Source organism: Myotis myotis, unplaced genomic scaffold, assembly GCF_014108235.1.
Source record: "Myotis myotis isolate mMyoMyo1 unplaced genomic scaffold, mMyoMyo1.p scaffold_m19_p_8, whole genome shotgun sequence".
NCBI classification, from domain to species: domain Eukaryota; kingdom Metazoa; phylum Chordata; class Mammalia; order Chiroptera; family Vespertilionidae; genus Myotis; species Myotis myotis.
Genome location: NW_023416390.1, coordinates 72200156 through 72217336, shown reverse-complemented (window position 1 = coordinate 72217336; position 17181 = coordinate 72200156). Strand labels below are relative to the sequence as shown.

At 34.2% G+C, this 17181-nt stretch overlaps 1 protein-coding gene across 1 annotated transcript in view; it reads right to left on the bottom strand.

Annotated features, from left to right (window-relative positions):
• Positions 1-17181, bottom strand: part of LRP1B (LDL receptor related protein 1B) — a 1379523-nt gene that overhangs the window by 162963 nt on the left and 1199379 nt on the right. The window contains exon 66 of the mRNA XM_036320679.1: positions 16275-16394. Within this exon, the coding sequence (XP_036176572.1) occupies positions 16275-16394 (120 nt within the window). The remainder of the gene's footprint in view (positions 1-16274; positions 16395-17181) is intronic.

The following is a 17181-nucleotide window of genomic DNA, read 5'->3' as shown; positions in this document are numbered from 1 at the left end:
TGTTTGGAGTGTCCCTGCTGATCTCTTTCTTTGTTGTCCATCAAAGATAAGACTATTTAATATGCATCTAGAATGCAGGTTTATTTTATTTTCTTCTCCACATCTCAAATAACTTAGAGAATTTATATTTTATATTGCTAACAGGGCCTGAAATAAATATTTTTCCTCTCTGGAGGACAGTGTGGATGAAAGGAAAGCATGTTTAAGCAAGACCATTGTCTAGTGGGCGACTTCACTTTTGCTAACCGAAATTCTCTATTGTCAACTCATGTTTTATTTTCATATACAAAATCATTTCAATAGAGGAGATTATAGAAAGTAGGGATAATAGCATGGGCTTTGTTTTTAAGGCTTTAAAGAAATTATTAAAAGAGGCTGCCCTAGCCAGTTTTCTCAGTGGATAGTGTCAGCCTGTGGACTGAAGGGTCCCCGGTTCAACTCCGGTCAAGGGCACATGCCAGGTTTGCAGGCTCGATCCCCAGTAGGTTGCGCGCAGGAGGCAGCCAATCAGTGATTCTCTCTCATTATTGGTGTTTCTATCTTTCTCTTTTTCTCGCTCTCTCTCCCTTCCTCTCTGAAATCAATAAAAATATAAAAAAGAAAAGAAAAGAAAAGAAAAGAAAAGAAAAGAAAAGAAAAGAAAAGAAAAAAAAGAAAAGAAAGAGGCTAACTAGAGGAAATGGAAGCAGCTGTGCTTGATGATGGTGACTGATGCATATGAGTTTTAGACTATAATCTAATATATGGACTCATAATAACATGGCCTCATGTCCCTTATGTACTTAGACACAGTCTTCACAATTCCCTTTTTAAATGTTTAAAAATAAATTTAATGCATATTTACATCTGATATCAGTTGAATACAAAGGTTTGGTTGAAAAATGTATGATGGTAGCCAAAGTGGACAACATATTGAGCTGTTCAGGATAGAGATGTCCTGCACTCTTTAAACCCAAGTTTTAAGACAAAGTTTTGCTCTGTTATATGGATTTGAAGCATATGATATCTCCTATCCTGTTTACCTACCATACTTATCCATGCTGAGCCAATGACTTTTTTTTTTTTTAATATTTTTTTTATTGATTTTTTACAGAGAGGAAAGGAGAGAGATAGAGAGTTAGAAACATCGATGAGAGAGAAACATCGATCAGCTGCCTCCTGCACATCTCCTACTGGAGATGTGCCCGCAACCCAGGTACATGCCCTTGACCGGAATCGAACCTGGGACCTTTCAGTCCACAGGCCAACGCTCTATCCACTGAGCCAAACCGGTTTTGGCAACCAATGACTTTTAAATGTAAGCATATGTGACTCTTTGCTTAGCTCCAATCTGGAAATGTCTTTCCAGGCATTAATGCTCCTCCCTTTCCAAGAGCAGCCCTACAGCAATGGCTGGCAGGAGTTGCTGAATAAATATGTCACCTCTATCCTTTTTTCTACACTATCCCAAAGTTTCCTAGTAGAATGGATCCCCTTCTTGCAGTAATTTGCACAGTAATGAACCCTCTATTCTTCTTTTCCTTCTACAGTTAACTTCCCCACCATCCTACCAGTGGTTTCTACATTCATCTCCCCAGTAAACTACTTGTACTCATATCTTTGTGAGTGCTTGTGATGATTCTGGGAAAACCCAACTTAACAAAGGATTTATGTAATCATTTATTCTAAAAACATACATAAGGCCGACCATGTAATAGGCACTGTCCTGAGCTTATAGGACTTATACCAATGAACAAAACAGACATAAATCTCTACCTTCATTGAGTTTATATGCTAATGGCCAAGTGGGGATTTGAAAGATTAGCAAGAATAAAAAATAATTATTATTTATTAGAGGGTAAGAAATGCCACAGTGATTAAAAAAAAAAAAAAGAAGAAGGGGGTAGGTAATATGTGCAGAGGGGAAATTTTAAATAATATAACCTGAAAATGTTATATTAAGAGAGTGGCCTTGAAGGTTGACAAAGAGAAAAGGATTGAATCATGCCATTATCTGAGAGAAAGGGCATCCCAGGGAGAAACATGACCTAAACAGGCCAGGAGTGTCTAAGGAACAGCAGGGTGATGAGGGTGGCTGGAGCCGAGGAAGCACGAGTGGTGAGAGGTCATGAAGACCTCCGTTGGTGAGGACCGGCTCTACCAGCAGGCAAGGCTTTGTGTATAACTTCTCTTGCTATTTCTCCCCCCCAGAGGAGAGCATATATATTTAGCCTCATCCTTTTCTGACCAATGGATTTCAGGTACTTACTCATTTAGGTCTATGCCAAAGTAACCATGGAAATTACTAAATGGGCTGCAGCAATACAGAAACACAGAATGTGTAACTGCCATAGTGGATTCTTTGGTCTGTATACTCTGGATTACTACTTTGTTCTCAGCTTATGTGTTTATGCTTACAAAGCGAACAGGATGGCATACTCTGATAAAGTATACAATAGGTAGTAACAAACCACATTTGTCTTTGAAAAAAATATTGAGTATGTCATACAAAACGAAATGCCTCTAGTGGCCAGATTTCACTAGAGATCAATGATTTGATTTTTTTTTACTAGATTTATTGACTAGAAGTAACACATAGATCTATCATTTCAAATAGACTTGTATTTTATTTTTTATAACATTGGCATTTTTATTTCATTATAGTTGATACAGTAAATTTTGGTTCTCTGAAAAGATTCATAAGTAAATATTGTTATGAGCAGTATTTGTATTTTTGTTGCAGGTTGACTTTTATATTGTATCTTAAAAACAATAATAACATCTGTAATACTGTCAACAATAAAAATAAATTAAAAACATACACAATAATAACAGCTAATATTTATTGTGGGGGTTTTCTGTGCTAGGTTCAAGGCTAAGCCTGATTTATGTAATCCTCTTAGAAACTCTGTAGCAAAAGTATATTGAACAGCTGAGAATTCTAAAGCTCAGGTTAAAGTAAATTACTTATCCCAAAGCCCACAGCTCTTAAACTGTGGAATCAGGACTTGAATTCATATCATCTGACTCCAATATCTGCACTATCACCCATTCTAAAACTGTATCACAAATAATTCCCCCAAAGTGCTTCTTTCTTATGCCATCATACATCGAGATCTCAGTTCTGTGGACTCTAAGAGATGAATAAAATTGTATGTGTCTCGAAAGTTGTGCCAAAGTTTAAAAGAAAAATGTAGTTTTGCCTTTACCAAAAAACCATGAAGCAGCAACAGGTCTACACCAGAAGAAAAGAAATGATAGTCATGTAGTGAGTATAATTTATAATCAGAGATAAATATGAACAATATTATAAAACTTTCAGTGATAAGATTTGTTATTTCTGAACTATGTGGGTTTTTCCCCTCCAGAATCTGGCATACTTTACATGCTGAGGGAAACAAATAGAGTCCATATGTATAGTCTCACTCTCAACACAGAACATGCCCTTTACTGGACTTACAGTTAACTAGGTGCTAAATTATTAATAAATGATCATATTAGCCTTTATTTTATCATTTCCTTATTGGCCGCCTAGTAAGCAAGGTATTGATTTTTTTTTTTTTAAGATTCTGTTTACAGTACATGATTGTTTGCTTGGCTATATTCCCACATGTGTTTACAAACCTTAATAGTGCACTTCCCTGTCAGATGTCTTTATTCACCTTTTAATAGGCTTGCTTGCCTCCTATGAAAACACTGAATCTGCTGTGGAATCATATTTATCATAAAGACAGCAGGTTATGAAATAAATGCCAAAAAAACCCCACCAATACAATAAATGAACTAAGCCATGGATGTGTATATTCCTCAAAGTTTACAAAGAATATGCTAAACATAAGACTTACACATTGGTATAGATTGCCTTAAGAAGAACTCTGGAAGAAAAAAAAAGTATCTGGGAGAAATAGAAAATCAAATGTTATACAGGACAATGAGTGAGACAACAAAATGAATCATACTTGCTATGATATATCAATGCAACATTTGGGCATGCTGTATCTTCAAACCAAAATTCAATTATGTCTTTGAATAGATGATAAATAAGTTGACTTTGAATAATAGTTTCAAAATTAATTCTAAAATGCTGAAAAACTAGGCCTAAAGGATAATATTGATGGCAACTTGGAGGGTTTACTCTGATAGTATGCCAATATACCCCATCTTAATTTATTAATAAATTACATAGGAATATAAATGTCAAACTTGCAGATCGCACAAATCTTGAGGGAATAACTAAAACGTGGACTGATGTAATTATGAAGAAAGCATTGTCAATAATCTGGAATGCGGTGTTGATAGATAGAGGATTAATTTTAATAGACACAAAAGGAAATAAGATGTATAATGTAAAGGAGATTAAATATAATAGCCCTTTCCTTCCCCCAATATTTCACTAACAAAATTTCTTTTGGTAAAGGGAATATACATTGGATTTCAAATGGTAGTAGAAGAAATTCCAAATTCATTCACCTAGGTACCATGTTGAAGTAAGAAAACAAAATACCTGGAATTCACACTACATTTACTGTGTTAGATCTTACTGGAATTGGGGAGAAAATAAGGAAAGAATAATGTGAAAAAGAAAGCTAAGAGGAAAGATTAAAGTGGTGAGATCTAAGAAAGGACAGGGATGGTAAGGAAGGAGGAAGAAGGTAGAGATAAACTGGAATTAAATTTCCTGAATGAAGTAAAACAAAAAAAAAAATGATTTTACTCTATTAAAACTGATGGATGCTCAAAAAGTTGAAAAGCATTGAGCTTGGTAGGTATATGAATTAATAAAATGTATTCATCACTATATAAATCTGTAAATCTGTTGAGGTTGAAAACACAGAATCTCAGATTTTCCCCTGAGATTTTCTAATGCTAATGAATAAAATCGCTAATTCAACAAAGGGAGCTAAATTTCGTTCTACTAAAGAGATTTGCACAAACTTTCATTCTTATATATTGATGAAAACTATTTTGATATAATAAATACATTTCTATAAGATTTCTATATCTATATGAAATATACTTATTGAACCCATTATTTTAATATAAACTAGTTTAATATAAACTATTAATTTGAAACAGTTTTAGTTAACACTGAACTTAAATATTTCTCAATTACATAAGCATTCTTTGTATTAGATAATTTCTCTTCTTTTAGGTATTGCAACAAACTGGACATAAAAGGATCACTAAGAAAATGGAAACAATTTATATGATAAATTCTGAAAATAAATATACTCTATTGGTATTATTATATGAACTATATTCACATTCTTGCTATTTATAGATTATGAATTTACTATCTGGGAGAAAAATAATCATATCCAGGCCTCAAATTGTAAGTGTGGAAACAGCCTCAGAAACCTTTTGTGACTTCTCCAAGTCCCAATGCTAGTTAATGGCAAAATCGTGATTAGGTACAGTTGAAATGAGAATGTAGAGACCTGTTTTTCCCTGAGGCTGGACTGACGTCGGTTTAAATCCATGTTACCAGTTAAATAACCTGGGTGTTGACCTTACCTCTCTGACCCTCATTTCATCACCTCTTAAATGGAAATAATAACAACCATAATAACAAGATCAATGCCACCCAATTTGAAGTTTTCTCTGTTACGGGAAACTGATCGACAAACCTTATGACCTCCATTAAATTTAATTATATCATCCTCTTTCTTTTAATTTAAATTTTATTTTCTTGTTTAAAGTATTACAAATAGTAGTACATATATCTTCTTTTTTCCCCCATTGACTTTCCCCCGGCCTCCCCTACCCCTCCTGGCACATGCCCTGACCCCAGCCCCCCCAGTGTCTTGCGTCCATTGGTTATGCTTATATGCATGCATATAAGTCCTTCAATGGATCTCTTACCCCCCCCCAACACTCTTTTTTTAATCCCAGTTTCTGATTTTATATCATTTTTATATTAGTCAGAGATATATGACATAAGTTAATTACACTTAAACATCTATAATGATAAAAGTGTAATATGCTAATTAGACCAGACATCCTTCCAAACGAAGCTGGGGCTGCGAGGGAAGACCAGGTCCCTGGAGCCAAAGCGAAGCTGGTGCCAGCAGCCAGGGGAAGGAAGGCCTACTCTTGCATGAATTTTATGCATTGGGCCTCTAATATGTTAATAAAACCCAATTCAAATAATAGATAAGCAAACCCGAGGGTTGGGAAGAAACCTGGAGATACAATAAAAATAAATTTAGGAAAAAATCCAGAATCTCACAAATCTCTACTGCTGTTTTTTGATTACCCTTTATTATTATTATTATTATTATTATTATTATTATTATTATTATTTACTATTTGTTAACCCTCACCTGAGCATATTTTTCCATTAACTTTTAGAGAGAGTGGAAGGGACAGGGACCAGGAGAGACACAGAGAGAGAAACATCAATGTGAGAGAGACACATTACTTGGTTGCCTCTCACATGCACTCTGACAGGGGCTAGGGATTGAGCTTGCAACCGAGGTACAGGCCCTTGATTGGAATCAACCCTAGGACCCTTCAGTCCGTGAGCCTATGTGCTACCCACTGAGCCAAATCGGCTAGGGAACCCTTTGTTATTTTTAGTAACCAAACCCTCATCCTCCTTTAGCCAACATCTTAAGCTGAAACCTTTCTTTAAAATGACCCTTTTACCAGGCACCAAAGTCTGATGAAAGTATATAAGGAGAATAGACCCCAAAAGAAGCAAACATGCCATTAGTTCCTCCACAAGAGAGGATTCTGTCTCATCCAGGAATGACCTTCATAGGAAAGTCTTCACATAAATCAACAAAGAAAATATAACTAAAAAATAAAGTCTTGCAATGGTTTCTTCAATTTACAAGTCTACGTGCTTAGGTTCTAGCCAACTTCTGAATCGTTTCACAATATTCTAGACTTAAAATGGCTTTATAGAGAACGTTTTCTTTGGATACTGCCACAAAGACTTTTGCTCATCTTTTAGAAAATGGAGTTAGACATATGCAACTGAATAAGATATAATACATTGTGAAAAATGTGTATCCAGATACAGGTAAATATATCAAATCTAGTCCCAAAATACTAGATTTAAACAGTATTCCTCTCCCTATTTCTAACAGTATCAGAAAAAATATCAGGAGGAGAGGAAAATTTAATTACAACCTATTTTGTGTCAGATGTAAATCATTTTGAAAATATAATCTGACTTAATCCTCTAAATAACTTTAGTTTACATCTAAGAACATTACGTTTATGGCGGTTCATACACTTAATATTATAACACGTCAGTCAATCATGAGGCCACATTTTTTTGCTGTCCTTTGCATTCTATCATACTACTAGTGTGATATCTACATATTTACTCATGTGAATAAATTTAAGTAGACTATTTTCCAGAAGCATTTATGAAGCATGCTTATGATATACAACAATGGCAAAGTATTTAAAATCTTGAAAATATGTTATATCTTAAAAGAGTACATTTAACAGAATATTGGTAAATGTGAACTTTTAAAGTACACATTACAAATTGATAAATACCGTAATAACAATGAGTTTTAAAAGAAGCCCTAAATGTGTTATTTATAAAAGTATAATAATGACAGATTGGTTGCATCATTTTAGCTGTAGAAAAGATAAATGTAATACACTTTCAGACACAAACAATAACACACAATTCCATCACATTGGACCTCAAATATGGAGTTGAATACCAAAGATTATGTATAGAAGCCTAAGAAAAAAAGTAAAGCCATCTTAATCCTTTATCTTCAGTCTTAAATTTCTTATACACTGCAGAGGTATTAACATTGGTTTTCCTTTCTCTGCCAATGTTTAGGAATGTTAGCTTTAGAGAAAATCCCTTTAGACACAGATCTGAGCTGAGGTTTCCAATAGGAAATCCATCACTATGAATGTCTGCTGTTGCCTGCTAAAATGCAACACTCACCTAGGACAGCATTAAGCTGAACAATTTCACATTTCCCTAACTAATGTGGCTGGAGAGCCAAAGGTATTAATTTTATTCTAAACTAAAATCATCTAAACAAGAAGACACCATTTTAAAATAAAATTGCGTATACCATTAAGACATACTTTTAAAGGAAAGGGGCATTTATTAAAACTATTTGTATTCACTTGGCAGACATTCACATACCAGGGACCATGCGAGTTTACTGTCATTTGCAGAACTATTTTTTCCACAGTAAGCAGTTATCATCTCCACCTCAGCAGGTGATCTTAGCACATAATTAAGTTGGTCCTTTATAGAAAGTTTGCAATGCTGCCATCTGTTTATTGATAAAAAGAGAATTCCATTTCCAATGGGATTTAAAGTCCAGTTTTTTAAAACCTTAAAAAGATAGCTCATATTTTTCTTAAGTACTCCCCAATACCCTTCTTTTATAATTAACTGGGGAAACCCGCATTACTTCTACCTTTAAGACTTGGACTATTTGGCTTTTATCCCTAGAGATAATTAAATCACATTGATTTAGTTTCAGCTTTTTCTTTTATTTCCACAAAGAAAACCCTGGCCCAGAGCCTTACATAATAAGAGCAAATTAAAATAAAATAAATAAAATACAATACTATTATCGTTAGTGTTCATATCTGATCAGTTTAAATTACCTCAATAATGACTATTTTCAGAAAGTGAACTGCATGGAGCAGTGACTTGTCTAATAAAAATGTGCCCTGAGTGGGCAATGCCCCTGTGGAGAAGGGATGGATTCTCACCAGAGCACAGCTAATGGATGCTGCCATTAGCAATTACCACAGTAAGTCGAAGCCCGCCTTGGTCCTGAACATTGCTGAGACTCGCCTATGCCCACATTCTCTCAGATTCTGGCCCCCATCCACTCATAACTCTCCTGTCTCTTACCACACTCTCCTCTAGTGTTTAAGGGATTGGGGCCACGGCTTCACTGAGAGGATGCATTATTGCACTGGGCCTTGCAGTTATAGGACTGCACATTCAGGTTGGGCTGGTGGCCTTTCACCATAGACATTGATTCATTGACTATGAATAACCCATGGGCTCCAATACATGTGTACCAGGGCTCTCAATGTGTCTCCTTTTTGTGTAGAGGACAACCATTCTTACTATCTTAATTAGCAGATAAATGTCCAGATTTCATTTATCCACTTTCATTAGAAGATAAATGCCCAGATTTTGAAGTTATTTCACTTTACTGTTATGCAAGGAAACATTTCTGAGCAATAAATATGGTGCAGAAAATGACAAAACAACAACAACAAAACAAAACAGAGTGTAAGGTAGTGATAAAAAACCCTGTGAAAGAAGGAAGAAGCGCCTAAGTTACTGGTGATGTGGCCTCACCTTCAAGTTTTATAATATAGCCTGAGTACAGGGTCATATTTCTAAAACGTTATAACACTGGAGAACATATAGTGACTACTATATTCAGCTCCTTATCTGTACTTTTCCTTCTAAATAGTTCCAAAAGTTTCTTTGAAAATTGTCCACCCACATAAGGACTATAATACAAGAGCTTAAAATACCTGATATCTAAGCACCTACACTTGATAAAGAAACTGGACACTCCTTCCCATAGACCTAAAGAGGCATAATACAGTTAAGATTCTATTGGAGTAAGGTAACTGTATTTGGATAATTCTGTCCCTGTTTAGAACTGTATTAAATGTATCTATGTTATTATAAAAATTATCACAAATGCCAACTTCTCCATATGTATGCTAATACTTGATTGAAGCTTTCACAGGGTGGTTAAGACCTGGATAAACAAAATCTGACCAAAAGAATATATTATGTTTCAATGCCTGGGACATTAAAGCTGAAATGTCAGGGGAGGGCATATAAAGGGAGAGAGTAGACTTCATTAGAAACTTTAAAAAAGCATAAAAACCAGTTCATTAATAGATGACATTGAAAAGCTGGCAGAATGCATATGAAATCTCTCTAATTGGAGATCAACAGAATGAACACTGATTTTATGTGCTTTTAATCAAACACAATATCGGAACACAAAAGTGGGCATATAGTAATGGAGAACAGAAGATAGCACATTATCTGACTAAAAATGCTTCATCTGTTCCACAGCTCATAAGCAAAGCATAGAAATTGGGAAGGTTTCAGGAGAGAGATTAACAGAATGAAAAATAGAACCCATGGAGAGAAATTAAATAAAATGGAATTATTTGGCCTAAAGAAGAATGTAAAAAAAATTAATTTGAGAATCCTTAAACAAAGACAAAATTTCCAGTGGAAAGGATTTAAAAAAAAGGTTTCATTTATAGTAAGAGGACTTTAGATATAAAACATTGTGTGTTTGTTTGTTTGTTTATATAGATGACAAATGTGGCCCTACTTTAACCACATGATCTCTAATGACCTCTTTTCATCAGCTTCCATGAACATTATATGCATATATGCACTCCACATGGAACTTAGTGGATTTGATATTTTCAGCTTCGTCATTCTTTTTGTGGTTAGAAATGCTATTTGTGTTAATTCAGCATGATTAGTGAACACATTCCATCTGTCAGTAAAATGCTAAAAATTACTAAGTTATAGCATTGAGCCAAAAAATGAAACCAAGTGAATGGGTAATTTTGCACTATCAAGAAGTAGTAAATTCCAGCTGTGAAAATAAAATTACATGAGAGAAGCTCTGGAATTTAAGATTAGTATTAATCTTAAAGTAATAACTGATAGCTCTTGGATAGCCATACCTTTAGTCAAAAGAGGCACATGTAATTACTTTTAGTTTAATTGTTCTAAACTAAAGATTTTAGCATGCTCATTCTTGCATTTGTTTCAGTGCCAACAAATACAGCAGTTAGTGCCAAGACTTAACTGCATCTTCCAAAAAAAGATCTGGACAGTGCATGCCCAGTGATCAATGATTAAGTGTCATGAAATTTTTTAAAAATGCTTTCTTATTGTAAGAGTTTTCCAAAATTGGAACACTCCATATGATCACTCCATATGATCAAAGTTTTTGACAGCATAATAAGAGTAAATAATGTTAGCATGAACAAATAGTTTCTTCTCAATAAACACTTGTTCTTTAATCTATTTACCAATCATTTATTCATACAAAATTAATAAGAAAAATTGATCACAATATTTCTAGAATTGATTTTCTCTCCTGATATATCTTCAGCATTATATACTCTTTATTTATACTGGGAGGAGCTTTAGAATAGTAAAACAATGCAGACACCCTTTTAAAAAGCACTATTACAATTCCTTAAATGACTTGCATAATGCAAAGAGTAAGAATCTTAGGAATGGCTTCATTCCCCAAAAACACTCCAGGTATGACGTACCTACAGCCAATGTGTGTATGTGTGTATACACACATACACATATATAATCATTGGAAAACTTCAGGAAGAAGAAAATGCATGATCTCAAAAATAAAACTATATTTGTGTTTGTTTATTAATATACTGAAGAGGAGAAGAAATTTTTCAAATGTGTGGCCCACATGACATAGATGGTAAGCTGTGGATCACGCTACAGATAGTTCAGAGTACGAACATGGTGTTAGATAATATTGAATGGCTGGTGAGAAAGTTATGCCCTGTTCAATATTTTTGTCATTCTTCCTAGTGAAGGGAAGTGTTGAAATCATATGGATAACGTGATCCATATGGAAGATCTGCTGTCTACTTTTGTTTTATAATATCTCTCAAATTTTTGAATTAAAGAAATATAAATATTAATTGTAAGGTTGAGATTTCAAAGGACAATAAAATAAGTAATAATTTACTCTGACATCTACAACTTAGAAAGAGATAACAAAGTTCATATCTCAAACTAAATCCTACATTACCTGTCTCTCCACCCACATTATTTCCCACATGAATTATGAACAAGGAACCATATATGAACAGTGGTCTAATGGCATGAAAAATCTAGCCAAGATACCCTGCATCCTGGACTTTGAATCTAGGCTGATTGGATCATAAGTATGGCTAACAGAATAGTCATCTATACAATATCAGTACTCTGTACACAGGTCACAAAGCTAATAAATGGCACAGTTACAACTCTATAGAAGGTCTTTTATTCTCATTACTATATAATGTCCTGAAATGTCAATGGATAATAATGTATAGTCTTTTCATAAGCAAAATCTGATACCACTTGAATCCTCAACTGATTTTAATTAATAAACTCAAATATAAGTTTTCTTAAATGGATAAACAATAATATTTTCTATACATAAATGCATTACCATATATTGGTGTTTAAAAAAAAGCATTACCAACTTTCACTCTACTTATTTTCATTTACTACTATACAGCATAATCATATAAACATAGTACTAAGCAAAATAGACTAAGCCCTGAAAATGTAAATGGTAGAATATTCTCCAAGGAAATAGCCAACCCAAATGTTATGTAAACAGAAACATAAACTAAAACAAACATGAATATTTTTGTTCTAATGGTAGCCTAAAGAAAGAAAAATGTTAAAGTTCTACATTTCTTACATATTGTTATTATATGGTGCATAACACTCATTCTTCTCACATACTGCTATAAATCTACAACTAGTTTTTGCTTATGTGTGTGTGTGTATATGTGTATGTGTGCGTGTTATTTTATTTTTTGTTTCTAGAGAATTAAATATAGTTGGCAAAGGATGAGGGGAGCAAGTATAATATTTTTCAAACAACAATGTCATGGACTATTAATTTTTTTACTCTATTTCTTTAAGAAAATCAACTACACAAATTGGTTCTTATTAAAACAAATATGTAGTTTCTCTTTGTGACAAACTCAATTATAAACCTCACTGGGCAAAAGCTATTTTCTCTTATGGCTTTTGCTACAGATCAATCCAAAGTTTGGAATAGTTTGCCTGCCTCCTGAATCATTGTGTGGACTTCATTTCAGTTTTGTGCAACAAAATTTAAATATCACAGTTTTCTCTATTATTAAGACAGAGAGAAAAAATAACATGACATCAGCAAATAATGTACATCTTCTTGGTAGAGAGAGTCAATGCCTGAAAGGTACTGAAGACAGTTACAGGAAGACTAAATGTGTTCCACTTAGACAGTTTAATGATTCACATGCAGCTCATTCATTTCTTTGTAGAGAAGCTAGAGGACAAATTCTATGGATAGGCTCTCCTTCAAGGGCTTTATTCAAACCAAAATATTTCAGTATAGAAGAGGCTCTTTATTTATCTCTTCATACACACACACTCAAACACTCATACACACACACACACACACACACTCACACTCACACACTCACACACTCACACACAGATATACTCACACGTACAAAAATGACATTGACAGAAAATGGCCTACACTCCAGCAATGAGGGATGATGCCTGCATCCACAGCAGAGATTACAGCACAGATGCAGATCATATCAATCGGGCAGCAGAGAGCGCCACACCCCCAGAGAGGGTGCAGATAGCAGCCCATTCTCCTTCCCACCTGCTAACATAAAGGTTCATAACCCTACCCTCCAAGCATCTAAGACAGATTTTGTGATGTCACATGTTAGAAAATGTCTTCACTGAATAAGTGTACGTATGCACTGTTTTCCAAAATACAGAATGTAGTACATCATGCTTCCTGCATATATGAGCACAGAACTTTTCTTCCATGAATTATCTTGAAATCATGGGACTATCATTTGCTAAATGTTATTCTTTTTCATCGTTATTATTGAGAGTATTACAGATGTCCTCTCCCCGTTTTTTTCCCCTTGCTACCCACCACCTGGTTCCCGCCCTGCCCCAGGCCTTTACCACCCTATTGTCTGTATTCATGGACAAGGCCTATATGCATATAAGATCTTTATCTAATCTCTTCCCTTCCCCCTTTCCTCTGAGATTCATCAGCCTGTTCCATGTTTCCATGCCTCTGGTTCTATTTTATTCATCAGTTTATTTGGTCATTAGATCCCACATATAAGTGAGACAACATGGAGGGACCTGGAGATGATTATGTTATGCAAAATAAGCCAGTCAGAGAAAGACAAATATCACATACTAAATGTGATTCTAAGTGCAAGGTAATAAAAATTCTGCAAATAACTAAATTTGCATGTAAGTAAATTAAAATAGTATGAATAATTTTATTATATTTATAGTCATCAGTATTAAAGCTTTCTCCCCAGGCCCATTCCAGGCTTTCTATCCTAAATGTTGACAGAATCCTGACTCTGAATATTGTCACATCTGCTTTGAATGAACTCTCATGCAAAGTGACAACTTGAGAACTGAGACTCTATGGTGTCAATAGGACAGATTTTATTAACTGTTTCGTGCTTTATTTGCTAATGAATCCATAGTAATTGTAACATGTAGCAATAATCTTTAATATGAAAATGTGTTATTCACATTAATACACTAGAATACCAGAAAATGTTATGCTTCAAATTAGTATAGAAAATATAACACTATTTATGTAAACATTAAGAATGATATAATCTATTAGGTACATATTAATGAATGCTTACCAATAGAGTAAAAGTTAAAACAGAAAACATGTGAATGATGCATAACCACTTCTGGCTTCAGGAAGAGAAGGAGAAGAATAGAGGTGGGCTTTAGTTGCTATTGCTGGGATTTGGGTGTTTAAAAGAGATCTCTTAGGCCAAATGTTAACATCTATTTAAAATGGTACATGGTGCTTACTGTATAACTTTCTGTACAAGTCTGTAAGTTTCAAATGCTTTATAATTTAACAGGCACTTTCTTTAATTAAAAAAATTCTGATCCTTATATTCCTATAGCTTGAGTAGCCTGATTCAAGTTTCCTCACCAGGCATTTAAGGGAAAATAAAAACACACTTTAATCAATTCTATCTTTTGGTTTGAGCATGTTCAGTGTTGGGAAAAACAGGCTGTGGAAAGTACAAAGCTACTGTGGGAAGCTCAAGTTCCTCTCACAACCTCCAGGTAGTGTGATTACAGCTAACACATTAATTAAAAATAATTAGCCAAGCAGCAGTTTATACATCAAAACTGCTCAAAAGAAACAAAAGATTCTTAACCAATTTAGAAGCAAGACTCTCTTAGATGGCACAGAATTCTAGATAAGGTGAAGGGAGATAGGAAAAGAAATCAGGAAATGCAACCACAGGGAGGTGTGATGTGGCAGAACAAACAGTGGAATCCAGAGACTTGGGGAGTGAGTAAGGCGTTGACCAGAAACTCCCAGGCAGAACAACTGATGAAAATAATGTTTCACTGGGAACTGTTAAATGTGAAATCTAGCAAATGAATTTAACAAAATTTTGTCTAAGAAGCCTGAAAGTCCTATCTTTAACTTAGGCAAACTTTGTCTTCTCTAATGAATTGCTAGATGATATTTTTTATTTCCCTAACAATGCTAAGTTTGGTGTATTCACCTATAAAATAGTCTCAAATAAATATTTAATAAGTGTTCATGAAATAAATTACACCTGACAACTATTGTTCACTTCTTTCTAGCTTTCAACATTTTTAAGATAGGATAAAATATATTAAACAAAATGAAGATGTTCTCCATTTTTGCAATGTTAATTAAGGAATAAATGTTGTAAATAAAATAAATGATTTGAAGTGAAAACATTACTATTTCAGAAACAAATACTAACAAGTGATCACTATCATCTATTAAAACAGAACAAATGCTTTCATTATTTTTCCTATATTTTTATCATATTTAAGAATTAATATTCATTGAATGAATGAAAAATCATATGAATTTAAGCAGAAAAATTAAGTCTAGAACAATATGAAAATAGTATTTTGTCATTTCTATTTATTAAATGCTAATATCATGTACATCCTCTAAAATAAGATAGTTTTATCCTATCTTTTTTAAAATCTATATTTCCAGAAATATGCCCTAATCGGTTTGGCTCAGTGGATAGAGCTTCAGCCTGCGGACTCAAGGGTCCCAGGTTAGATTCCGGTCAAGGGCATGTACCTTGGTTTCGGGCACATCCCCAGTAGGGAGTGTGCAGGAGGCAGCTGATCGATGTTTCTCTCTCATCGATGTTTCTAACTCTCTATCTCTCTCCCTTCTTCTCTGTAAAAAATCAATAAAATATATTTTATTAAAATAAAATAAAATCTATATTTTCAGAAATAGTTTTGACTTATACTAAGCAATACTTACTCTTTTGCTTTACTGCTCCTTTCTTTTTACGAAATAGTCAACCTGAGATTGTTGACTCTGAGAACACAGAGACAGACTTTCTCATGTAAGACGTCAGTCTCATCAGAATTGTGTTCAGATTCATTGCACTATGGCCATCTCAGATGATGACATGAACACAATAGGTAAGAGCCACAGTCACACAACACTCACCACAGTTGGCTTCGTCTGATGCGTCTGCACAGTCCGGATCCTCATCACAAACCCACAGCTTGGAAATGCAATGCTTGGTAGTTTTACATTGAAAATAGTCTGGAGAACAGCTGTTTTCAGCTTAAGAGGAAAACACCTATTAAAATGCAGCTTTGGACAAGTATAGTTGTGGGGTGGGGGCAGGGCTGGGTAAGGGGTGGAGATATTGAGCAAAAAAGGATACTCTATATAAAAAGCAATTAGACAAAGAAATGCTTAAGGTAGTTGAAAATGTATCATCTTTTAATTAATGAGGCTCTGAAGGTGAAGAGTTTTAACTTTTAATTATAATGTATTCATGATATCTTTCAGTAGAAATAAATATAAATGTATTTCTCCAGTGATGTATTTGATAAAAATCAGAGTTTTCAAAACACCTAAATTAGATTACATTTAAAAACTAACTTTATACGCAAACAATTAAGGGAGTTTCAGAATAATTTTTTCCAGATAAATAAATTTTAAATTTTACATATGGTCAGTTTTATAAATAAAAAAAATACTAAAATTGAAAGATACTAGTCAATGAAGATATAAAAAGCACAAAATTTACCAAAATCTCTAGTTGTGTTGTCTTTTAGGGAAGAGGTGAACATCTGACTTAGACTGTAAACCACATCACAAATCCTAGTGAGTTTAATGATCAGCTTCTAGAATGGCTAACCATAGAGACCTGGGGCTGACTTTATTCTGAATGCATCATTTTAATCAAATTGCTGGATGACTGCACATTATTTACTGATAAGATTTTTAGAGGAATAAAATAAAACTTCCACAAGACAGAAATGTTCACAGCATATCTTGAAATCCTGAAACCTGACAGGTGCTCTATCTATCCTTCAGAGCCTCTGTGTGTGTGCGTGTGTGC